This window comes from Carettochelys insculpta, chromosome 20 (assembly GCF_033958435.1).
Source record: "Carettochelys insculpta isolate YL-2023 chromosome 20, ASM3395843v1, whole genome shotgun sequence".
Classification (NCBI taxonomy): Eukaryota; Metazoa; Chordata; order Testudines; family Carettochelyidae; genus Carettochelys; species Carettochelys insculpta.
In genome coordinates, this window is record NC_134156.1 from 25,781,349 (window position 1) to 25,798,596 (window position 17,248).

At 64.5% G+C, this 17,248-nt stretch overlaps 1 protein-coding gene across 4 annotated transcripts in view; it reads left to right on the forward strand.

Annotated features, from left to right (window-relative positions):
* The window catches only part of CYTH1 (cytohesin 1), a 34,513-nt gene that overhangs the window by 4,250 nt on the left and 13,015 nt on the right, over positions 1–17,248 (forward strand). Inside the window, exon 1 of one of the 4 annotated variants that reach the window (XM_075014517.1) lies at positions 4,031–4,369. The exons of 1 other annotated variant lie outside the window; for it this stretch is intronic. In XM_075014517.1, coding sequence (XP_074870618.1) covers positions 4,297–4,369 — 73 coding nt within the window. In that variant the 5' untranslated portion in view covers positions 4,031–4,296. Of the gene's footprint in view, positions 1–4,030; positions 4,370–15,601; positions 15,642–17,248 lie in introns of those variants that run through there. 2 more of the 4 variants (XM_075014518.1, XM_075014520.1) reach the window with 2 other exon arrangements.

Below are 17,248 nucleotides of genomic sequence, written 5' to 3' on the forward strand. Positions count from 1 at the left end.
GAGCCGTGACCAGGGCATGGGCTGGTGTCTGGCACCTCGCGTGGGGTGCAAAATCTGGGGGCCGCTTCCCCCTCAGTGCCAGGCTGGTAAGGTGCTGCTCTTCCACTTGGAAGCCATTCAGCCAGGTGGAAAGAGCTGCCACCTTGCACCCCAGAAACTTCTGCCTTTTGGTGAGGTGTGAGTCCATCCCTGCGTGTTTCGTTGCAGTTTCATTTGGAAAGCTCCTGGGTCTCCAGGGCCCTCGGTGCGGATACTCTCAAAGCTTCTGCTTAGCTGGAGAGCCCAGGTCCAGATTGCTCTGGTGGCTGGTTTTGCTTGGCCAGAGGATGTGCAGGGACCCGAGGGTGCAGATCTGCTACTAGCCAAGCCGGGCGGTATGGTGAGCGGCTCACCGCTAGCGCTCTAGTCCACAGCTAGCGCAGGAGCCTCTCAGGTTTCTCTGCCACCAGTGTCAAGCGCGGGGTAGTTCCTGGCCTATGGCTGGGTCATGCTGGACTGGGCGCTGTGCCAACGCTCCTTTGTGCTGCACAAGGAGCCGGCCGGGTGCTCTCTGGCCCCTGGCGAACGGCGCGATCCCGCTGAGGCTGCACTTCTGCCTCACTGCCCCTGAGGCGCGCGACCTCCCCCTGCGCCTGCCTCAGTGGAGCAGATCCCTGGGTCAGCAATGGGTGGCACAGCTCGTGCTGCTCAGTTCTCCAGTGGGGCTGCCCCACTGAGCACTCTCTCTCCAGGGCGCCAGCCCCGGGTGGAGGAAGCTCAGGGAAGGCAATGCCATTGGCTCAGAGTGGAGCCCTTGGAGTTCAGCTAGGCAGTGGGGGTCTGTGGGGGGTCATCAGGGAGGAGAAGGAAATGAGGACGGAGCAGCGTCAACACCTGTTAACACCTCCCCTCCAAGCCCTGCAGCTGCTTGTACTGGAGGCCCTTGGCAGCCCCGGGCTGGGCATCTGTCACCAGCCATTGCGAGGGGCTTCAGCATTTATCCTGCAGCAGAGCCTAGAGGCCGGCACCAGCTTGGGTCCTGTGTGCCGCCTGGCAGCCCTGGCCCAAAGCGCTGGCCGCGTGGGGCTCAGGATGGAACACACAGGAGGGCCAGGGTTGGAGCGGGGACAGGCGCACAAAGGCCACAAGGCAAGGGCGGGGGCGTGCAGCCCAGGCGCCGGGCAGTGGAACCAGGGGTTGCCCGTCTGCTGGCTTGGCTTCATCTCATCTTAGCTCTGACTGTGCTCGTCTAGGAAACAGGCTCCTGCCCCTGCTGGCTGGGGGTGACCTGGGGGCAGGGGACACACTCAAGGCCCCACCTTGGGCACTGCTGGCGTCTCTGTTAAGCAGCACCTGCCCCTCCAGGGCCAAAGGGGGAGCAGGAGCCAAGGGCTCAAACCTCCCACTTGCTGAGCATCCTGTGGTGGCTCTGGCTAACGAGCATTGTGCCAGTCAGACTTGCTTTTCTGGGGAGGAGCAGCCCAGCCCTTCAGCTCCTCACCCTTGCGGGGGGCGGGCATGCTGGCAGGCTGGGGAGCAGAGTCATGGGCTTGCTAGAAATCCTGCCCAGCTTCCGTGGCATGGGGGGTGCTGCCAGATAGGGCCAGGCCTGCTGCTGGGCCAGTGACTGCCCCCTGCCAGGCAGCCCCAAGGGGAGGGGTCATGGGAGCTGCAGCCCTTTCTGACCCCTGAAGTGTCCTTGCACCATGGCTTGCCGTCTTCCCTCCAGCTTCTGGAGCCCTGAACCCAGGAACCCCCGGCATTTCTTCCCTTTGCAAACATGATCACGCAGCCAGAGCCGAGTCCTCCTCAGGCCTGTGGCTGTCACTGGCTGTGAGCTCGGCATGGGCCGAGTGCGCCCCAGGATCTGGAGCAGCAGCACAGGGTGGTGGATGTGTTTAAATAAAGCCCTGGTTGCGCACGGGCCCCTGCCGCTGACTGAATTAAAAGGGTTTTTGCTGCCCGCTGTGCAACAGGTCCTGTGCCGGAGAAACCAAGCGTTTGGCTGCTGTCCTTGTAGGGGCCTTGCTTCTGCAGAACTGGTTTGGGTTTGGGGGGGGAGTCCGTTAGCCAGTGGGTTTTGTCTAGGAAAAAAGGGCATTTGGAACTGAAGCCCTCCTCCCCCAACGCAACACCCCTGGTTCCCCAGAGCTAGGTATCTCCAGCACCTGCCCCCCAACAGAATGCCCTCCTGGTTCCCCAGTGCCAGGTCCCTCCAGCTCTAAATGAATGCCCTCCCCTCCCCCAGAACCAGGCAACCCCAGCCCACCCCACCCTGTAATTCAACCCAACTCACGGGAGCCACCGATGGAGCCAGGGATGAAGGCGTCACACCAAGCCTCCGGGGCAGCACCAGTCCTCCCAGGCCAGGCCACAAGTGCTGCACTGCACCCCAAGGCCTTGCCAGGCGCTGGGCTGCAGCGGCAGGAGCTGTGTAGGCCCCGGGTGGAGTGCAGGAGCCATGTCAGGACCAGAGAACCAAGCGGCGCCCAAACTGTGTGGCTCAGTTGCCACACACCTGCTGCCCCGAACGGGGAGCCCAGCCCAGCCGCCACTAAAGTGGCGGCACTGGGAAAAAGGTGCCAGAGCACCATTCCCTGGCGTTCTGGCAGAAAAAGAGCCCAGCCGTTAGCTGTGTCTTCTCTGATCAAATCAACCCTGGAAGTAGCTGGGAGGTAAATCCAGCCTGCTGTCTGTAGGGTTCAGAGTTACCAGCCTGCTGACCGCAGTGAGGCCAGTGCAGGCCGGGCAGTGCTATTGTTTCAGGCTGCTTGCCGGCACTGGCTGTGCGTAGGTCCTATCTCAAAGGTTGCTTTGCAACTGGAAGGGCCAGAAATGTGCCCTGCAGAGAGGGAGCTCGCTTTCTGGAGCCCAGTTTGCAGCAAGATGGCCATGGGGGATGCATGACGTTGCTGGCAGGGACCCACTGGATCTGGAGCTAGTGTTAATGCCCCAGCCTGGAGAGGGCAGGACTCGCTCAGGGTTTCGTGGCCAGGTGGTAACAAGCCGATGCCAGTTTCCCAGGCACAGCCCTATCTGTGAGGTGCAAATCTGTGGGAATTTTGTACCAGCTGGGAGCTGCCCTGATGCCTGGGGATCTTCCCCCCGGGAGCAGGAGTTTCCCCTGGCAGCTGATTCAGGGCCTGAGGCGAGATGCTTGTGGACGGCACCATGTGCGCTGTTGCTGACCGAGTAGCGTGAGCACCTCACGGCTGGTTCTGTGCCCGGTTCCGTCCTCAGCCTGAGCCTTCGCTTCGGAGCAGCTGGCGCTGGTCGGGGTCGAGCTGAGCGATGTGGCAATGGCAGCGCCGGCGTCTGGGGAAGTGATAGTGTGTGAGAACGGGACGCTCAGGCGTGTAAGTCATGACAGCAGCGTGCAGACCTGGCTGCTGCATTGCTCTTATCCTCCTGGGAGCCTCTGTGCGTTTCCCTGGGCCTGCATAATCAGCTGCACCATTCCTTCCTGCTGCCCTTCTAGCGAGGGCTGAAGCTGCGGGGCCGGGGCTGGCCTCTCTGCCTGGCCCTGAGCTGCCTGAGCTCTCCCAGCCTTGCACTGCTGGGGAATTGAGCTCAGCTGTCCCATGGCAGCTGGGGCCTCACCCAGCCAGAGTGGGCAGGCCCGCGGGGGGCAGCAGTGGCCGGGGTTCGAAGGGGCTGGTGCACGTCTGGCTGCCCTTGGCACTGCTGGAGGGGCGCTAGCCACACCCCCCGCCGGCTCTCCCCACCTCCCTCGCTTCGGCTCCTGTTTGTTGTCGTTGTTCATGCACCTTCCCTTTATGCAGCGTGGTTGCTATGCGACGCCGGGCTCCTTGGATGCTTTAGGCTCTAATAATACAGGAGGCGCAAACTGACCTAGAAATCCCCCCTTCCCCGGCGGGCAGGAGGGGCGGGCTGGAGCTGACAGGCCGGCGCCGCAGCTGGGGTGAAGTTCCCCAAGTAGCTGCTCTCCTCCAAGTGGCATTGCCCCCCGCTGCAGGAGCAGCACCTGGGCTAGCTTAGCTTCAGGCGGGAGCTGGGATTGGCTGGCCTCCCTGCGTGGGCTTCATCAGCTGGGAGCTTCCAGTTGCAGATCTTCAGTTCCTCCTGCTGGAGCCAGACTGGGGAACCCTCTGACTGTCTCCCTCCCGCCCACTCCCTGGAGCCAGGCAGCAGCTGCTGCGTGGAGCACCCTGGGCGCTGCAGAGCCAGGGCTGGGACCCTCCCGCTTCTGGCAGGGGCTGGTTCAGCTCTGCCTGGCGTGAAGTGGGCACCTGCTGGCCTGGCTGTGTTCACCCAGCCCTCTGTCCCGTGGCACTCGGTCTGCGTGGCTCCCACGGCATGGGGACAGTCAGCGAGCTCTGCGCCTCGAGTTTCCAAGCCTTCCTGTGCCCCTCTGCAATCCTCAAGGCAGGTATGTGCTTTACCTCCCCTGCCCGCCCAGGCAGGGCCGCCAGCCCCCAGGCCCTCGTGGTGCACGCTGCCTGGCTCATGTTCTCTTTGCGTGCTGCTGGCTTGGGCGCTCCCAGCAGTGCTGCTGTGCCGTGTCTGCCTGGGGAGCGTAGGGCTGCAGGGGCTGGGTGCAGTGCCCAGGGAGGTGACTCACTTCTGGGGCTGGTGTGAGGCATCTGACTGCTGCAGCCTTTCAGAGGGCCAGGATGGTGCTCCCCGAGCTGTGTGTGCAGCAGTGGGGTGGGCACTCCTGGCTGCCACCCTCTGGGCTCTCCCCTCGGGATGGCTCCGCTGGCGGCTCAGCTGCTGCTGGGCGCGGGAATGGTCGCAAGTGGCTGGGGAGCTGCTGGGCGAAGCGTCCTTGGCGAAAGCACAGAAACCTCTGCACACTGCAGGGCTGAAATGGCTCCTTCCCACGCAGCGGCCGCTGGAGCGCACCACAGGGAGCGGGCAGCCTTCCCGGTCGTGGTGTGCGGGGCTGGGGCTGGGAGCAGCTTGTCACCCCAGGAAGCACAGGGCATTTGCAGCGTCTCGCTGGGAGCTGGGCGGCAGGAGAGAGCCATGTGCAGCTCTGGCTGCATCTCATACCCAGCAGCTTTCAGCTCTCTAGCGGGGCGCCCGAGTGCCAGCATGCAGGAAAGAGGCACTTCAGGGCCCTGCTCTTGGTCGAGCTGTCATGCAACTCAGCCTTCCAGCGGGGCCTGTGCTGTGTGCGCATCCCAGGAGGCTGCCCATGTGTGCCAGGATAGATCTGTCCTGCAGGCTGAGCCCCAGGCTGGCAGGCGGGTGCGTAGGTCCTGTGCCAGAGGGCCCCCGCAGTCATTCCCTGGGTGGGTTCCCTAGTGCACAGCTTTGTAGCGGGGAGCCGGGGTCCCGCTCGTTTTTTCCGTCCGTGGGCAGAATAAATTTTGTGACGTGTGCGCTTGGGCACCCCCAGTAGAAACACAGGCTACCGACTGCAGGCGCTCTGCCAATCAGCTGGGCAGCCCCTGAATCTCTCCTGGGCAGCCGCCCCAGTGCTCAGCTCACAGGGAACCCTGCCTGGGAGCAACCCTGGGGCCAATGGGGCAGCGACCCGAGCACACGAGTTTGAAGAGCCGTCTCTGGGCTCCCCCTTCACTGGGCAGTGGCTGGGATGGGGCTGTCTGAGTGGGAAGGGCTGTCCCTGTGTGCTGACTGTGGTGCCTGCTTGGTGTCCTCCTTGGCCATCTCTGGCCCTGGAGTGCCACCCAGCAGGCCCTGCTGCGCTGCTGCCCACGCTGCGGGGATGCCCACGGAGGCTGGTTTGCCTTTCTGCTGGCCTGCTGGGGTGCCTTGGCTGCTTGTCAGAGGTGGGGAGCAATAGGGCTATCCCAGCTTCCCTGCCTGGTCAGCACAAGGCCTCGTGCCGAAGCCAGGTGGGTGGAGGCTGCCAGCTCAGTCGCTGGTGGCTTGCAGGGGACAGGGCGAGAGGCTGTCAGACAGGAGCAGGGAGGTGGGTACATGCACTGCACTGCTGGGGGGGTACCTGCAGCCTTCTGCTCTCCACCCTGGGCCCTGCTGTTCTGCCCGGGCCTCAGTAGGCAGGTGTGAGCTGAGCCGGGCCAGGGCTGGGAGATAGATCCCCTTCCCTTCTGGCAGCAGGGAGCTGGTCTCCAGCGGTTGGCTGGTGCTTTAAATCCAGGCCTTGAGGGAAGACATGCCTGTGAGGCTGTTTCCCCATGTGGTTGCTGCTGGGCTTCAGGTCAGGGCTGTTTGTGAATGGGCCCGGCAGGGGTTCAGGGCCGGCATTAGCCAGACTGAGCTGTGGCGGCAGAGGGTCGGGGGGCCCCAGGCTGGGAGCCTGCAGCTGCACTGCCATTCCTGTCCTCCTGCAGTATGGGGAGAGGCAGCCCGGTGACACTCCCTCCCTGGCAGGCCGGGGGCTTCTGGTGTGCAGGGAGCTGGGGAGCTTGGAGCCAGTGTCCATGGTAACGAGTCCTCTGCTCAGCCAGAGGCTCCAGGCAAAGAGCTGCCCAGGCCGCTGTGCAGCGGCCGTGGGTAGAGAGGAGTCAGGGTGCGGCTGGGCTGGGCTGGCTGCCCCCAGCGGGGGGTTACTCCACGTGGTCACTGAGGAGCCTGCACCCGGCTGGCTGCAGGCTGGCCGCTCGGGGGCAGAGAGAGAGAGAGAGACCCCCAGGCAGGGCCCGGCTGGCTGCAGGCTGGCCGCTCGGGGGCAGAGAGAGAGAGAGAGACCCCCAGGCAGGGCCCGGCTGGCCGCTCGGGGGCAGAGAGAGAGAGAGAGACCCCCAGGCAGGGCCCGGCTGGCTGCAGGCTGGCCGCTCGGGGGCAGAGAGAGAGAGAGACCCCCAGGCAGGGCCCGGCTGGCTGCAGGCTGGCCGCTCGGGGGCAGAGAGAGAGAGAGAGACCCCCAGGCAGGGCCCGGCTGGCCGCTCGGTGGGGGGAGAGACACGCGCCCCCAGGCAGGGCCCGGCTGGCTGGAAGGAGGCCCTTTCCCTGGTGCTGCCCCCTTTGGCAGGGGCCTCTGGCTGTACCCTGCGCTGTGGGAACAGCTCGCTCTGATGCAACCCTGGGACGCGCGCAGAGTGGTGAAAACAGGATGTGGCGGCCAGTCCTGCGCCTGCAGTGCTGAGGCAGCACCAGGGTTGGGAGGCGGGGCAGGAAGTCCCCCATGCCAGCACTGGGGACCAGCGAGTGGGGAGAGGGCTTGGCCAGCCTTGGCCCAGAGCAACAGCTAAACCCACCCTTAGCCACCAGTCTCCCCGCCCCCCCATATCTTGGGCACACGGAGTTGTGCCCAGGAGAGGGGGCTGCCTGGCACGGCAGCAGGCCGCAGGGGGGGGGGGGAAGGGGGCCATGGCTGCGGCAGCCTTGTCCAGTGGGACCTGTGGGTGTCAAGGCCTTGTCTACTAACGAGCTGGCAAAGGGGGTGAGGGCCAGCCAGGCCACTGGGAGGGTCTGTCAGCCTGTGGAGCAGCAGGGCGACTGGGAGGGGGTATAGCAGGGCAGGCTGGCAAGCCAGGTGCTGGGACCGCCCCTGCGAGGAGCGCGGTGCCAGGGCTGGCGCTCCGAAGGAGCTACAGCTGCATGTCCCAGAGCAGAGCGAAGTCAGCCCCTGTGTGACCCCCTCCTCACAGGCGAGACTCCTGGGAGGAGCACCCAGAGGGGCTGCCAGGGCTGTGGCTAGGAACCGCCATGGCAGAGCCCCAGGGCACCAGTGGACAGGCTGGGGAAGCCCATGGGGGAGGTCTCTGGGGCCAGTGGGCTTGGCTGAACACTTGGCCCTGCGGGGGAAGGTAGCCGGGGCTGGCCTGCTGTTACCCACTGGACTCTGCATCCCAGGCTCTGACCTGGGGGGACTGGGAGGGGGCCAGGGGTCATCTGAGGGGGCACAGCTACTGGGCTCTTTGAAATCTCACACCCCAGCAGTGTCCTTTGCTCTGCTGGGCTCCAGGGCAGGATTGGATTTCCCAGCCTCCACGGACTCAGGCTGAAGCCCTCCGCTTCGCCGGCTGGGGCAGTAAAGCTGCTCTTGTCTTGGGCCCGTGTATCCAGGCAGAGTGTTCTCCCTGGGCCGGGCCGGGCTGGAGGGCATGCTGCCTGGGCTTTCCTACCCCAAGTCCGTCTCCCACTCCTGCCAGACGGGCAGAGCCCAGGCCAGGTTCTGTGTGCTGAGCTGGGCTTGGCTGGGAGCAGAGGTGTTAACAGCTGCTGAGGGCAGGAACAGGGTGTTGGTGCTGTAGCTCCAGATGACACCCGCCCGGCTGACTCTCACTGGCTCAGCGGGGCTGAGAGTCACGCCGGGAGAGCAGGTGTCCCAGCCTGCCTGGCGGAGCTGCCTCGCACAGGAGCCGTAGCCAGGCCAGTCTGCAGGGCTGGCATGGTGCTCAGGACAGAGGAGAGCAGTGGTGAGTAGGCAGGGTGGCTGTGGCTTACTTCCCTCTCGGGGCGGGCGGGGGCTCTCTGTGACTCGGGGAGGGGCTTGGCGAAGGTCTGGGCCCCACTTCTCTGCGTGACGTTAGCGGTAGCGCTGTTGAGGAGGTGATGGGGCATGCCCGGGTCCCTCCTCTCCAGGGCTGTCTGCTCCCGCCCCGGATTGCCTGCTGGGCCTACGTCCAGCCCCACCCCCATGTCTCCCGCGCCGGTGCCTTAGCGGTGCCCTGCAGGTCAGCTCCGCCATGCCAGGGAAGCATTGAGGCCGGAGAATGGGGGAGCTGAGTGTTGTGACTGGGCCATCCGAGCCCTGCCCAGCCAGTCCCCTCGCCTCCGCCTCAGGGCCTGTGGACTGTGCTCCCCAGGGCACTGCCTGCCCGGTCGTAAACCTGCTGCCCCATGGGCCGGGAGTCTGCGCGTGGGTTCACGCTTTGCTTGTCTGGAGCTGGGTCTCTGCCTGCCACCCAGCGAAGGGTTGAGGGTGCTGCTCCCTGGGAGAAGGCGTCTCCAGGGCTCTGCAGGTCCTGCTGCTGCTTGCCCCGCGCTGCCAGGCAGCTGGGAGGGCGCTGGGCAAAGTGCACATGGAGCAAACAAGCCCCATGGGCCCCTCCCCCGAAGCTGCTGAGGCTGAGGGGGCTTGGCCCCGGCGTGCCGTGAGGCTGAATATGGCGGGGTGGCCCCATTGGAACCGTGCCTGCCAGGCTCTGAGGGTGCACAGCAGAGGCTGGATCTGGGGTGGGGGGGGGGCATGGCACGGCCCACCCCTTCAGCAGAGGAGGGTTTCCTGAGAGCTCTGGGCTGCCTGTCCCCTTCCCCAGGGCCTGGCAAACTCCATTCAACGGCAGAGGGACCTTGCCCCTAAGCAGCAGTGCCCGGCACAGCCCCTTAACTCCTGCCTACCCTGAGCCTGCACCGCTCAGCTCTGCTCGTGCCCCCCAACAGGGACCCCCGCCCTGCGCCGCTCAGCTCTGCTCGTGACCCCCGCCCTTCCTCGCTCAGCTCTGCTCATGCCCCTATTCTGAGCACAGCTGCACCGTGAGCCTGCAGTTTGGGGCGGAGGAGGGGTGATACTGTCCAGCTGAGCTCAGGGAGTGGGGTCTCCTTCAGCCTGGGTGTGTCAGGAGGAGGGGGCATTGCTCTGGCCTGGGCCCCAGCATGGGGAACATCCTCCACTAGCCCCGTGGGGCTGGTTCGTTTGGGCCTGGGCCCAGCTGGCTCCTGCTCAGAGCTGGGCTCTGCCTGGCGCAGAATCATGGTAGCATCTGTCCCTGCCTCCAGCATCGAAGGGCGGAACTGGAGCTACTCCTCCCAGCAGGTCTCTGCATACCCCTCCGGGTGCCAGCCTGGCTTGGCCGGTGGGGGAGAGGTTTCACTGACGACTGCTGCCCCAGGAGGGTGTGGCCTGCCCCCATGGGTTGGCGAGAGCACAGGGAGCTGTAGTTCGTGCTGAGCTACGCCCATTGGCACAGGAGTGTTCCCTTGCTCTTGGCATTGCGTGGGGCAGAGTCAACCCCACATGCCCCCACCCAGCTGCTCCACACTGCCCTGTCATTGCCAGCCAGGCCCTGCTCCTGGGCCTAGCGCACCTGCTGGGGTCACTGCTGCACTGGCCTGGTGTGACCCTGGTACCTGGAGCTTGATCTGCTGGGAGCGGTGAGCTGCTGCTCTGCCCTGAGAACCAGGGCCAGCTGCCCCATTGGTTGGCATCTGGGTCTAGTCACTTTCTCAGCCAAAGTTTGGGCTGTGAGTCCAGCCAAATGGGACAGGTGTCATGGCGGTGAGCCCCTCCCCCATTGTGGGGCTTTCCCATGTCCCGTAAACTGCTGGGGGGCTGCTGTTCTGCACCTGAGCTGCTCATTGTGGCTGGGCAAATAGGTGTGGGGGCCAGGATCCAGGACTCCTGGGTCCTTATGTAGTCTGTATGGGTCCAGGTGGGAATAGGGTCCCAAGCAGCCTCAGCAATTTGATTTCCTGTCCAGGAAGGGGAGGCTCTGCCCTGGTGACATGGGGAGAATTCAGATGGCCGGGAGGAAATGGCCCCCTCCATCTCCCCATGCCCAGGTCGGTGGGGCTGGGTTGGTCATGTCTCTCTTGGGCTTCCCTTGGCTCTGCCTTTCACCTCTGGGCTCAGTGTCATCCCATCAGCAACTGACTCGGCTCCTGAGAGCTGCCTCTGCTTGGGAGGATGAGCACTGACAGGCGTAGGCACCACGCGGGAGCTGCCAGCCCTGTGCAATCACCTGAGCTCCAAAATAGGGACCTATCAAATCATGGCCTTCAAAACCGTGTCACCAGCCCTGACACCTGGTCCGTCGTGTGCTTTTACCCCCAATTGCCAATGTTCTGGAGAAGACCAGGGATTCTCAACTGAAGATCCTGACCCACTGGTGAATTGCAGGGTGGGGGGGAGGTGTCACAGTAACTCCCCACCCTTATTTCTGCAGTGCCTTCGGAGCAGCGGCCAATGGCTAGGTGCCCAACCCCGAAGGCAGCACCCTGCCAGCAGCATGCAGTGCCATACCTTGCCACCCTTGCATTTGTGCTACTGTCTTCAGAGCTGGGCAGCTGGAGAGCGATGGCTGTTGAGGGCCCAGCTCTGTAGCTCAGAGATAAGAGTGGCAGTGCCACTCCATGACACATTTACCGCTGCGGTGCTACTGGCAGCTGCTGATCTGCTGCCCAGCTCTGAGGGCAGTGCCATCACCAGCAGCAGCAGCACGGAAGTAAGGGTGTCATACTGCAGCCTCCCACCCCCAGCGATAATCTTGTGACCTCCCCAACTCCTTTCTGCATCAGAACCCTTAGAATTACGACACCAAGACGTTTCCGATCCAAAGAGATGAAATCATGGGACTTTTTTAGACTCCTGTGACTGAAATTGACCAGACTAGATTGTGAACCAGAGCTGGTGCTACTGATGAGAAACCAACTGCGTCTGTTCTTGCTTCCCCTTTCCTGATGCTGACACCAGCAGGTCTGTGTCACGAGCCCAGGAAATTGCTGCGTTCTGGCTCAGCTCCCACTGCCCAGACTGAAGAGGCTCCCAGAGCCCGTTCATTCTCGGCAGGAGGCATCTGTCCCATCTCTGTAACGTCAGATGACCTGGGAGCAGAGGTTTCTTTGGGCCCTGCACTCCTCCTCTGGCTGTTATACTTGGGCCCCTTTGCCCTGGCAGGACAGCTGTGCACACTGTCCCCTTCTTAAGGTGTCTGGATCTCTAGGCAGGCCGGCAGCGGCCATGCGGGCTGCCTGGCTGGGCCCTTCTGTCCCACAGTCCCCTGCCTGCTCTTTGCTGCCCTGCCTGGGTTGTCCCTCTGGCAGTGCCTCGGGGAGTACCGGACTTGCTGAACCCTGTGGGGTTTGGGGTGGACCTGAGATTCCTTTGTGCCGGCTTCCCCGCCACCTCATCCTCCAAGTGCTTGTTGAGTCCCAGGTGTGTGAGAGGGTGAATTCTCATTCTCACCCTCCCCCCGCACCTGGCCGCTCGGCAGGCTAGCGGCAAGCTGGCATTGTCCTAGGCTGTGCCCCATGTGACTGGAACTGCAAAGTGACATGAGGAGACTGTTCGTGCTGGGGTAGGGTAGGAGAGACCCACCTTCCCACAGCGGGCTGTGCCCAGGGCAGGAGGCTGCAAGAGCAGGTGTGAAGCAGCGCAGTGGTGTGGCGACAGCGGGAGTGCAAAGCCAAGTGCATGGTGTAACCGCTGTCCAGAGGCCTGGTGGGCTGGCAGGGTCGTGGGACGCTGGCGTGCTCAAGGGATTGATTCGTCCCCATCGCTGCCATGCGTGGTCGCCCTGCACGTGAGGGGGTGGCAGGGCCTGGAGTGCGCTCTGTAGATTCTGCCTCCTCCCTCTGTGGGAGAGGGGCTGTGTTCTGGAGTCATCTGTCCTGGGTCAGCCAGGTGCTGGACGACTGACTGCAGCGGGCCGGGCTGACTATCAAAGCAGGGAAGCGCGAGGTGGGGCTGGCCAAGGTGACTTACTGGGGCCACAAGGAGGGCAGCGGCTGCTTAAAGCCCGAGCCAGCTAAAGTAGAGGCCGTCAGAGACCGGCCAGTGCCCCGGACTAAGCACCAGGTCCAGGCCTTCATTGGGATGGCGGGGTACTACCGGAGGTTGTGCCCCATGTTAGCTCCACCGCAGCGCCCCCCACCCCCCCAACGGAGCTGTGGGAGACAGGGAAGCCAGATGAGGCGGTCTGGACTGAGCAGTGTCAGAGGGCTCTCTGTGCGCTGGAGGCAGCCCTGGGCAGGGCCCCAGTGCTGGCAGACCCAGCCTTTACAGGCCCTTCGTGGTGTTCACTGACACTGGGTGCTGTGCTAATGCAGGTGAGGGGTTTGAATGGTGTTTGCTTTGCTTGGGAAGCAGGGGCGCAGGGGGTGGCAGTGTCACTGTTGTGCAGGAAGCTGAGGCTGGCTGTATGCTCAGGAAGGGCAGACTGGGGCCCTGGCGCTGGGGGAGCGGTGCTACACCTGGAAGGGGGTGCAGATTCTAGAGGGTTGTCTTTCAGGAGAGGACCCCCCAGCAGAATCTGTCCGGTTACCCATGTGCTGGGGGAGCTGCCCCGAGTTGAGTCCGGTTGCTTCTTGGGAGCCAGCTGTCCAAGAGCTGGCAGGAGGGGAACCGATTCTCTGCCCAGTCCTGGGGGAAGCACAGCCAGGCGCCTTGGTCCCTGTGATGTGTGCTCAGGGGGTCTGGTGATACCAATTCTCGTGACAGCATCGTGGGCTGATGAGACGTGGTGGTGGTGGTCTCAAAGCTGCGGGGCCAGCTCTGTGATCACCAGAGCCTCAGCTTTTAGCTTAGGTCAGTGTCTCCAGCTGGCTCTGGAGAGAAGCTTGATGGCTGAGCTGCATGCGCCCAAGCACCTCCCTTCCCCTCCCCTGCGTTTTAGGCTTTTCAGAGTCCCATGTGGCTGAGGGCTGGCTGCGGGGTTGCATAGGGGAGTACCCTCCTGGCTGAACCCTGTGGGGTTTGATAGTACCACTCAGAATCCGTCCTGTTGCGTCAGGAGGGAAGGGACTCCAAAGCGGGGCCAGTGACCTTTAGAAAGGGGGAATTCTAGTAAAGAGGAAGCTAGTCAAAAAGGCCACGGTCCCCAGAAGTGAGATTTCCAAGATGAGTCTGGAGAGTCCATCCCTGACGTGCCTGGTGCTGCCCAAGAGGTGCAACGACCAAAGCGCCAGGCTGGAATAGCAGGGGACAGGCACTTCCAAAAGCGGCCGGTCAGTCAGAGAGAAGGCCCAGAGAGCCCCCAAGTCCTGATGGAGAACAGTCCATCCACCCCGGGATGGTGAAAAGGGTTTGAGAGTGAGCAGGAAAAGCAGAAGAGCAAGTAAGTCTTTCAATAGGTCAGCAACAGGACGCCTACAGGCTCAGAAGTGTGGCAGGTCTGCCAGGGACTAAAGGGCCAAGGATACTGCAGAGGCTCTGTGAGGGCTGGGGCGAGACCCCCTGGTCTCCTGCCCCGGGGCAGGACCGAGCACCCCAGTGTAAAGCGTGGCACTACTGGGGCACCGTGAAAGAGGAGGTGCTACGGACCGCTTGGCAGTGTCATTACAATTAGCTGCCTTGTATGGGAAGAGTGGGAGGACTGAACTCATGGAAGTGGGATGACACGGACGCGCAGGGAAGTAGCGCTGCCACGAGGCAAGGTGCTGGCAGGGTCTCCTCTGCCCAGCCTGGAGCACCTCAGCTCAGCCAGACCCAGAGAGCTGCATTCCAAGTGGGCTGCGCCGGCTGGACTGTGAGGGTGATGGGGGGCCAGGGAGCGGCTGATGGGAGGCGAGGGAAGGCACAGGGAAGACTCGGAGGTGATCTGACCGCTCTCTGGAAGCGCGCTGGGGTAAACCCCAGGGAGGGAGAGGAGCTGTGGACGCTACAGAACAAACCCGCGGGGACCAACGGCCCAGGCACGCTTTTAGGCAGGAAGGGAAAGACCGTTTCTAGCCGTGAGAGGAGGGCATTCTGGATTAGTCTCCAAACAGCTGTCGGACTGGACGCTCGCAGCCTGTCTGGGATGTGGTCTGGGTTGAAGTTATGGCTGATTAGCTGGATGCCGTAATTACACCGGAACATGGACGTGGGCCTCAAGGTGGAGCCCTGAACAGGGACTCTCCATGGCCAGGTGCCTATCTGGGGGGACCCTTAGGGATCGTTCAGTGTTGTTTAACATGTGTATCGCTGGCCTGAAAGAGAGAAAGTCCTGAGAGTTTGCAGATGACCCAGACCTGGGGCTGGGGAGAGGGATGGTAGATAACAGAGGGCAGGTCCCTGATTCGGGGCATTATGGTCCCTCGCTAAGCGGGGTGTCAATACACAATATGTATTTCAATATAGCAAAGTCAGAGGCTTGAGTTCTCGCTGTGATGCTGTGGTCAAAGGGCTAAGATGACCCTGGCATGCAGGGAGGGGACTCTCCTGTAGGAGCACAGAGGTGATTTTGGCTGTTTGGCAGAGCTGGACGTTTCTACCAGTGAGTGTAATTAACCTCTGGGTGGGGTTACAAGGGCGGTGGGGAATTCTCCATCAGTGGCCAGGCTTTAGGTGAGGACGGGAAGATGCTTCAGCAGCTCTCTGCTAGGTGGTGTTTGGAGCAGGTCTCTAGCCTGTGTGTTAGGTCACAATGGTCCCCTCTGGGTTTGGACTGGATGGAGCTGATAGCAGGGGCTGGACTTGACCCAGGGGGTTTCCTGCCCTCCCGGGTGTCCTACAGAACTGGAGGGCTGCAGAGGTTTTGGCTGGTTTTCAAGATGCCAGGGAGGCCCAGACCAGGTGGGTGAGAGTTGGGAGGAGGACCTGGGGAAAGCAGCTGCTGCATGGCTGCTGAAGGCCCACGTGCAGGGTGGGACCAAGCCACCCTGCTGGCACTGTCGGACCCAGGCTGGGAGAAGGACTGGGCGCTGCAGTTGGCCCGAGTGCGCAGCACTGAAGCGCAGTGCCCATGGGTGGGGCAGGCGCCCAGTCCCGCCTGCCGCTCTCCTCAGGGACAGCAAGGGTGAGGGGCCTGGCAGGGCTGCAGGGCTTGAGGCCCGAGCACTCGGGGTGGGGGGACCCGGCGCAGACTCCCCTTGAGGGGGCAGCAACAAACAGGCGGGGGCACAGGGCTGCGGCTGCCTGTGGCGGGGCGCAGGGTGCTGGGTGAGGCAGCTGCCGCTGCCTTCGCCCCCGGGGCGGCCGCCTGCTCCGCTCCGCTCCGCGCGGGTTAACGCGGGGCCGGGCGGGGCGCGCGTTGGCGGAGAGGCGCCGGGAGGCCGCGCTGCTCGGGGCCGGGCCGCTGCAGCTGTCGCCGCCGGAGCCGGGGTCCATGTGGCGGTGCGGGCCGGTGAGCTGCGGGGGGCGGGATCCGGGGGGGCCGCTCCGCCGCTAGGGCCCTGCCGGGGGCGGCCGGGCGCGGGGCGTGCACACGGGGACGGGGGGCGGGCGGGTGCCGGGCGTGCACGCGGGGACTGGGCGGGGGCGGGTGCCGGGCGTGCACGCGGGGACTGGGCGGGGGGGGCGGGCGGTCGGGTGCCGGGCGTGCACGCGGGGACTAGGGGCGCGGGGGGGGGGGCGGTCGGGTGCCGGGCGTGCACACGGGGACTGGGGGGGAGCCTGGGGCCTGGTGTGCACGCGGGGGGCGGGGGGGGGCGGGCGGGTGCCGGGCTTGCACACGGGGACGGGGGGGGGCCTGGTGTGCACGCGGGGGGCGGGTGCCGGGAGCAGCCGGGCACGGGGTCGGTGGGGGGCTGGGGCCAGGCGTGCACACGGGGCCTGGGGGGGGGCGGGTGTCGGGCGTGCACACGGGGGTCGGGGGCGGGTGCCAGGAGCAGCCGGGCACGGGGTCGGTGGGGGGCTGGGGCTGGGCGTGCACATGGGGGTTGGTGGGGGGGTGCCGGGAGCAGCCGGGCATGCGATTGGTGGGGGGCTGGGGCTAGGGCCGGGCATGCATGGGGGGGTTGGAGTGCGGGGGGTGCCGGGAGCAGCTGGCCACGGGGTCGGTGGGGGGCTCGGGCCGGGCGTGCACACGGGGGTCGGAGTAGGGGGGGTGCCGGGAGCAGCCGGGCACGGGGTCGGTGGGGGGCTCGGGCCGGGCATGCACACGGGGGTCGGCTCAGGGGACGCGGCTCTCTTCAGGGCTGCCCCCGCCCTCTCTCGGCCGACCCCTGCCGTGCTTTGGCTGACTAGGGCTGAGTGGGTTGGGTGGTGAGGCTAGGCTGGTGGGGGTCCCCCTGTGTACCAGTGCGGGGATATGGCAGCCGTGTAGGGAGCTAACCCCAGCCAAGGCCACCGGCTGCAGGGCCCCTGCCGGGACTGGGAGCAGCCCTGGGCCAAAGGGTCAGAAGGGGGCTCCAGCAGAGCTGCATGCGAGGGGGAGTGGCATGTGGGGCTGGCCGGGGCCCAGCTCCTCCAGCTCTGCCCTCCTTTTCCACCATCCCCGAGGCTGCCCGGCAAGGGGAGGGTAGCTGAGCTGTGCCGGGAGGCATCTCCTTCAGAGCCAGCCCCAGTGTCTGGTGCAGAGTTAATGAGAGATGCAAGGACGTGGGGGGCAGCCCACAGGTGTCCCCCTTCTGCCCTGTTTGCTGGCTAGGGCAGGGCAGGGACTTGGTGCCTGGGCTCCGCTCTCAGCACTGACTTGCGAGGTCATGGCCTGGGTCGCATCCCTCTGTGCCTCAGTTTCCCCAAGGGTGTGAGAGGGGCTGGCATGGCGCTGCCACGTGCCTTCCGCTCCAAAGCCCTGCGGTACCAGCAAGGGCACTGAGTCGCAGCCGGCTCTGGAGTGGTGGATGGGCAAAGCATGGTGCCCGTTGGGGGTGGGGAAGATAGTGCAGACAGCCCCTGTGGCCAGCGTGTTGGTCTCCCCAGGTTAGGCACTGAGCTGCCCTTTGGCACTGCTGGAGGTCAGGGAAGTCTGCTTGGGGGGCAGTAGCCACCTGGGTTCTTGGCCCCCTC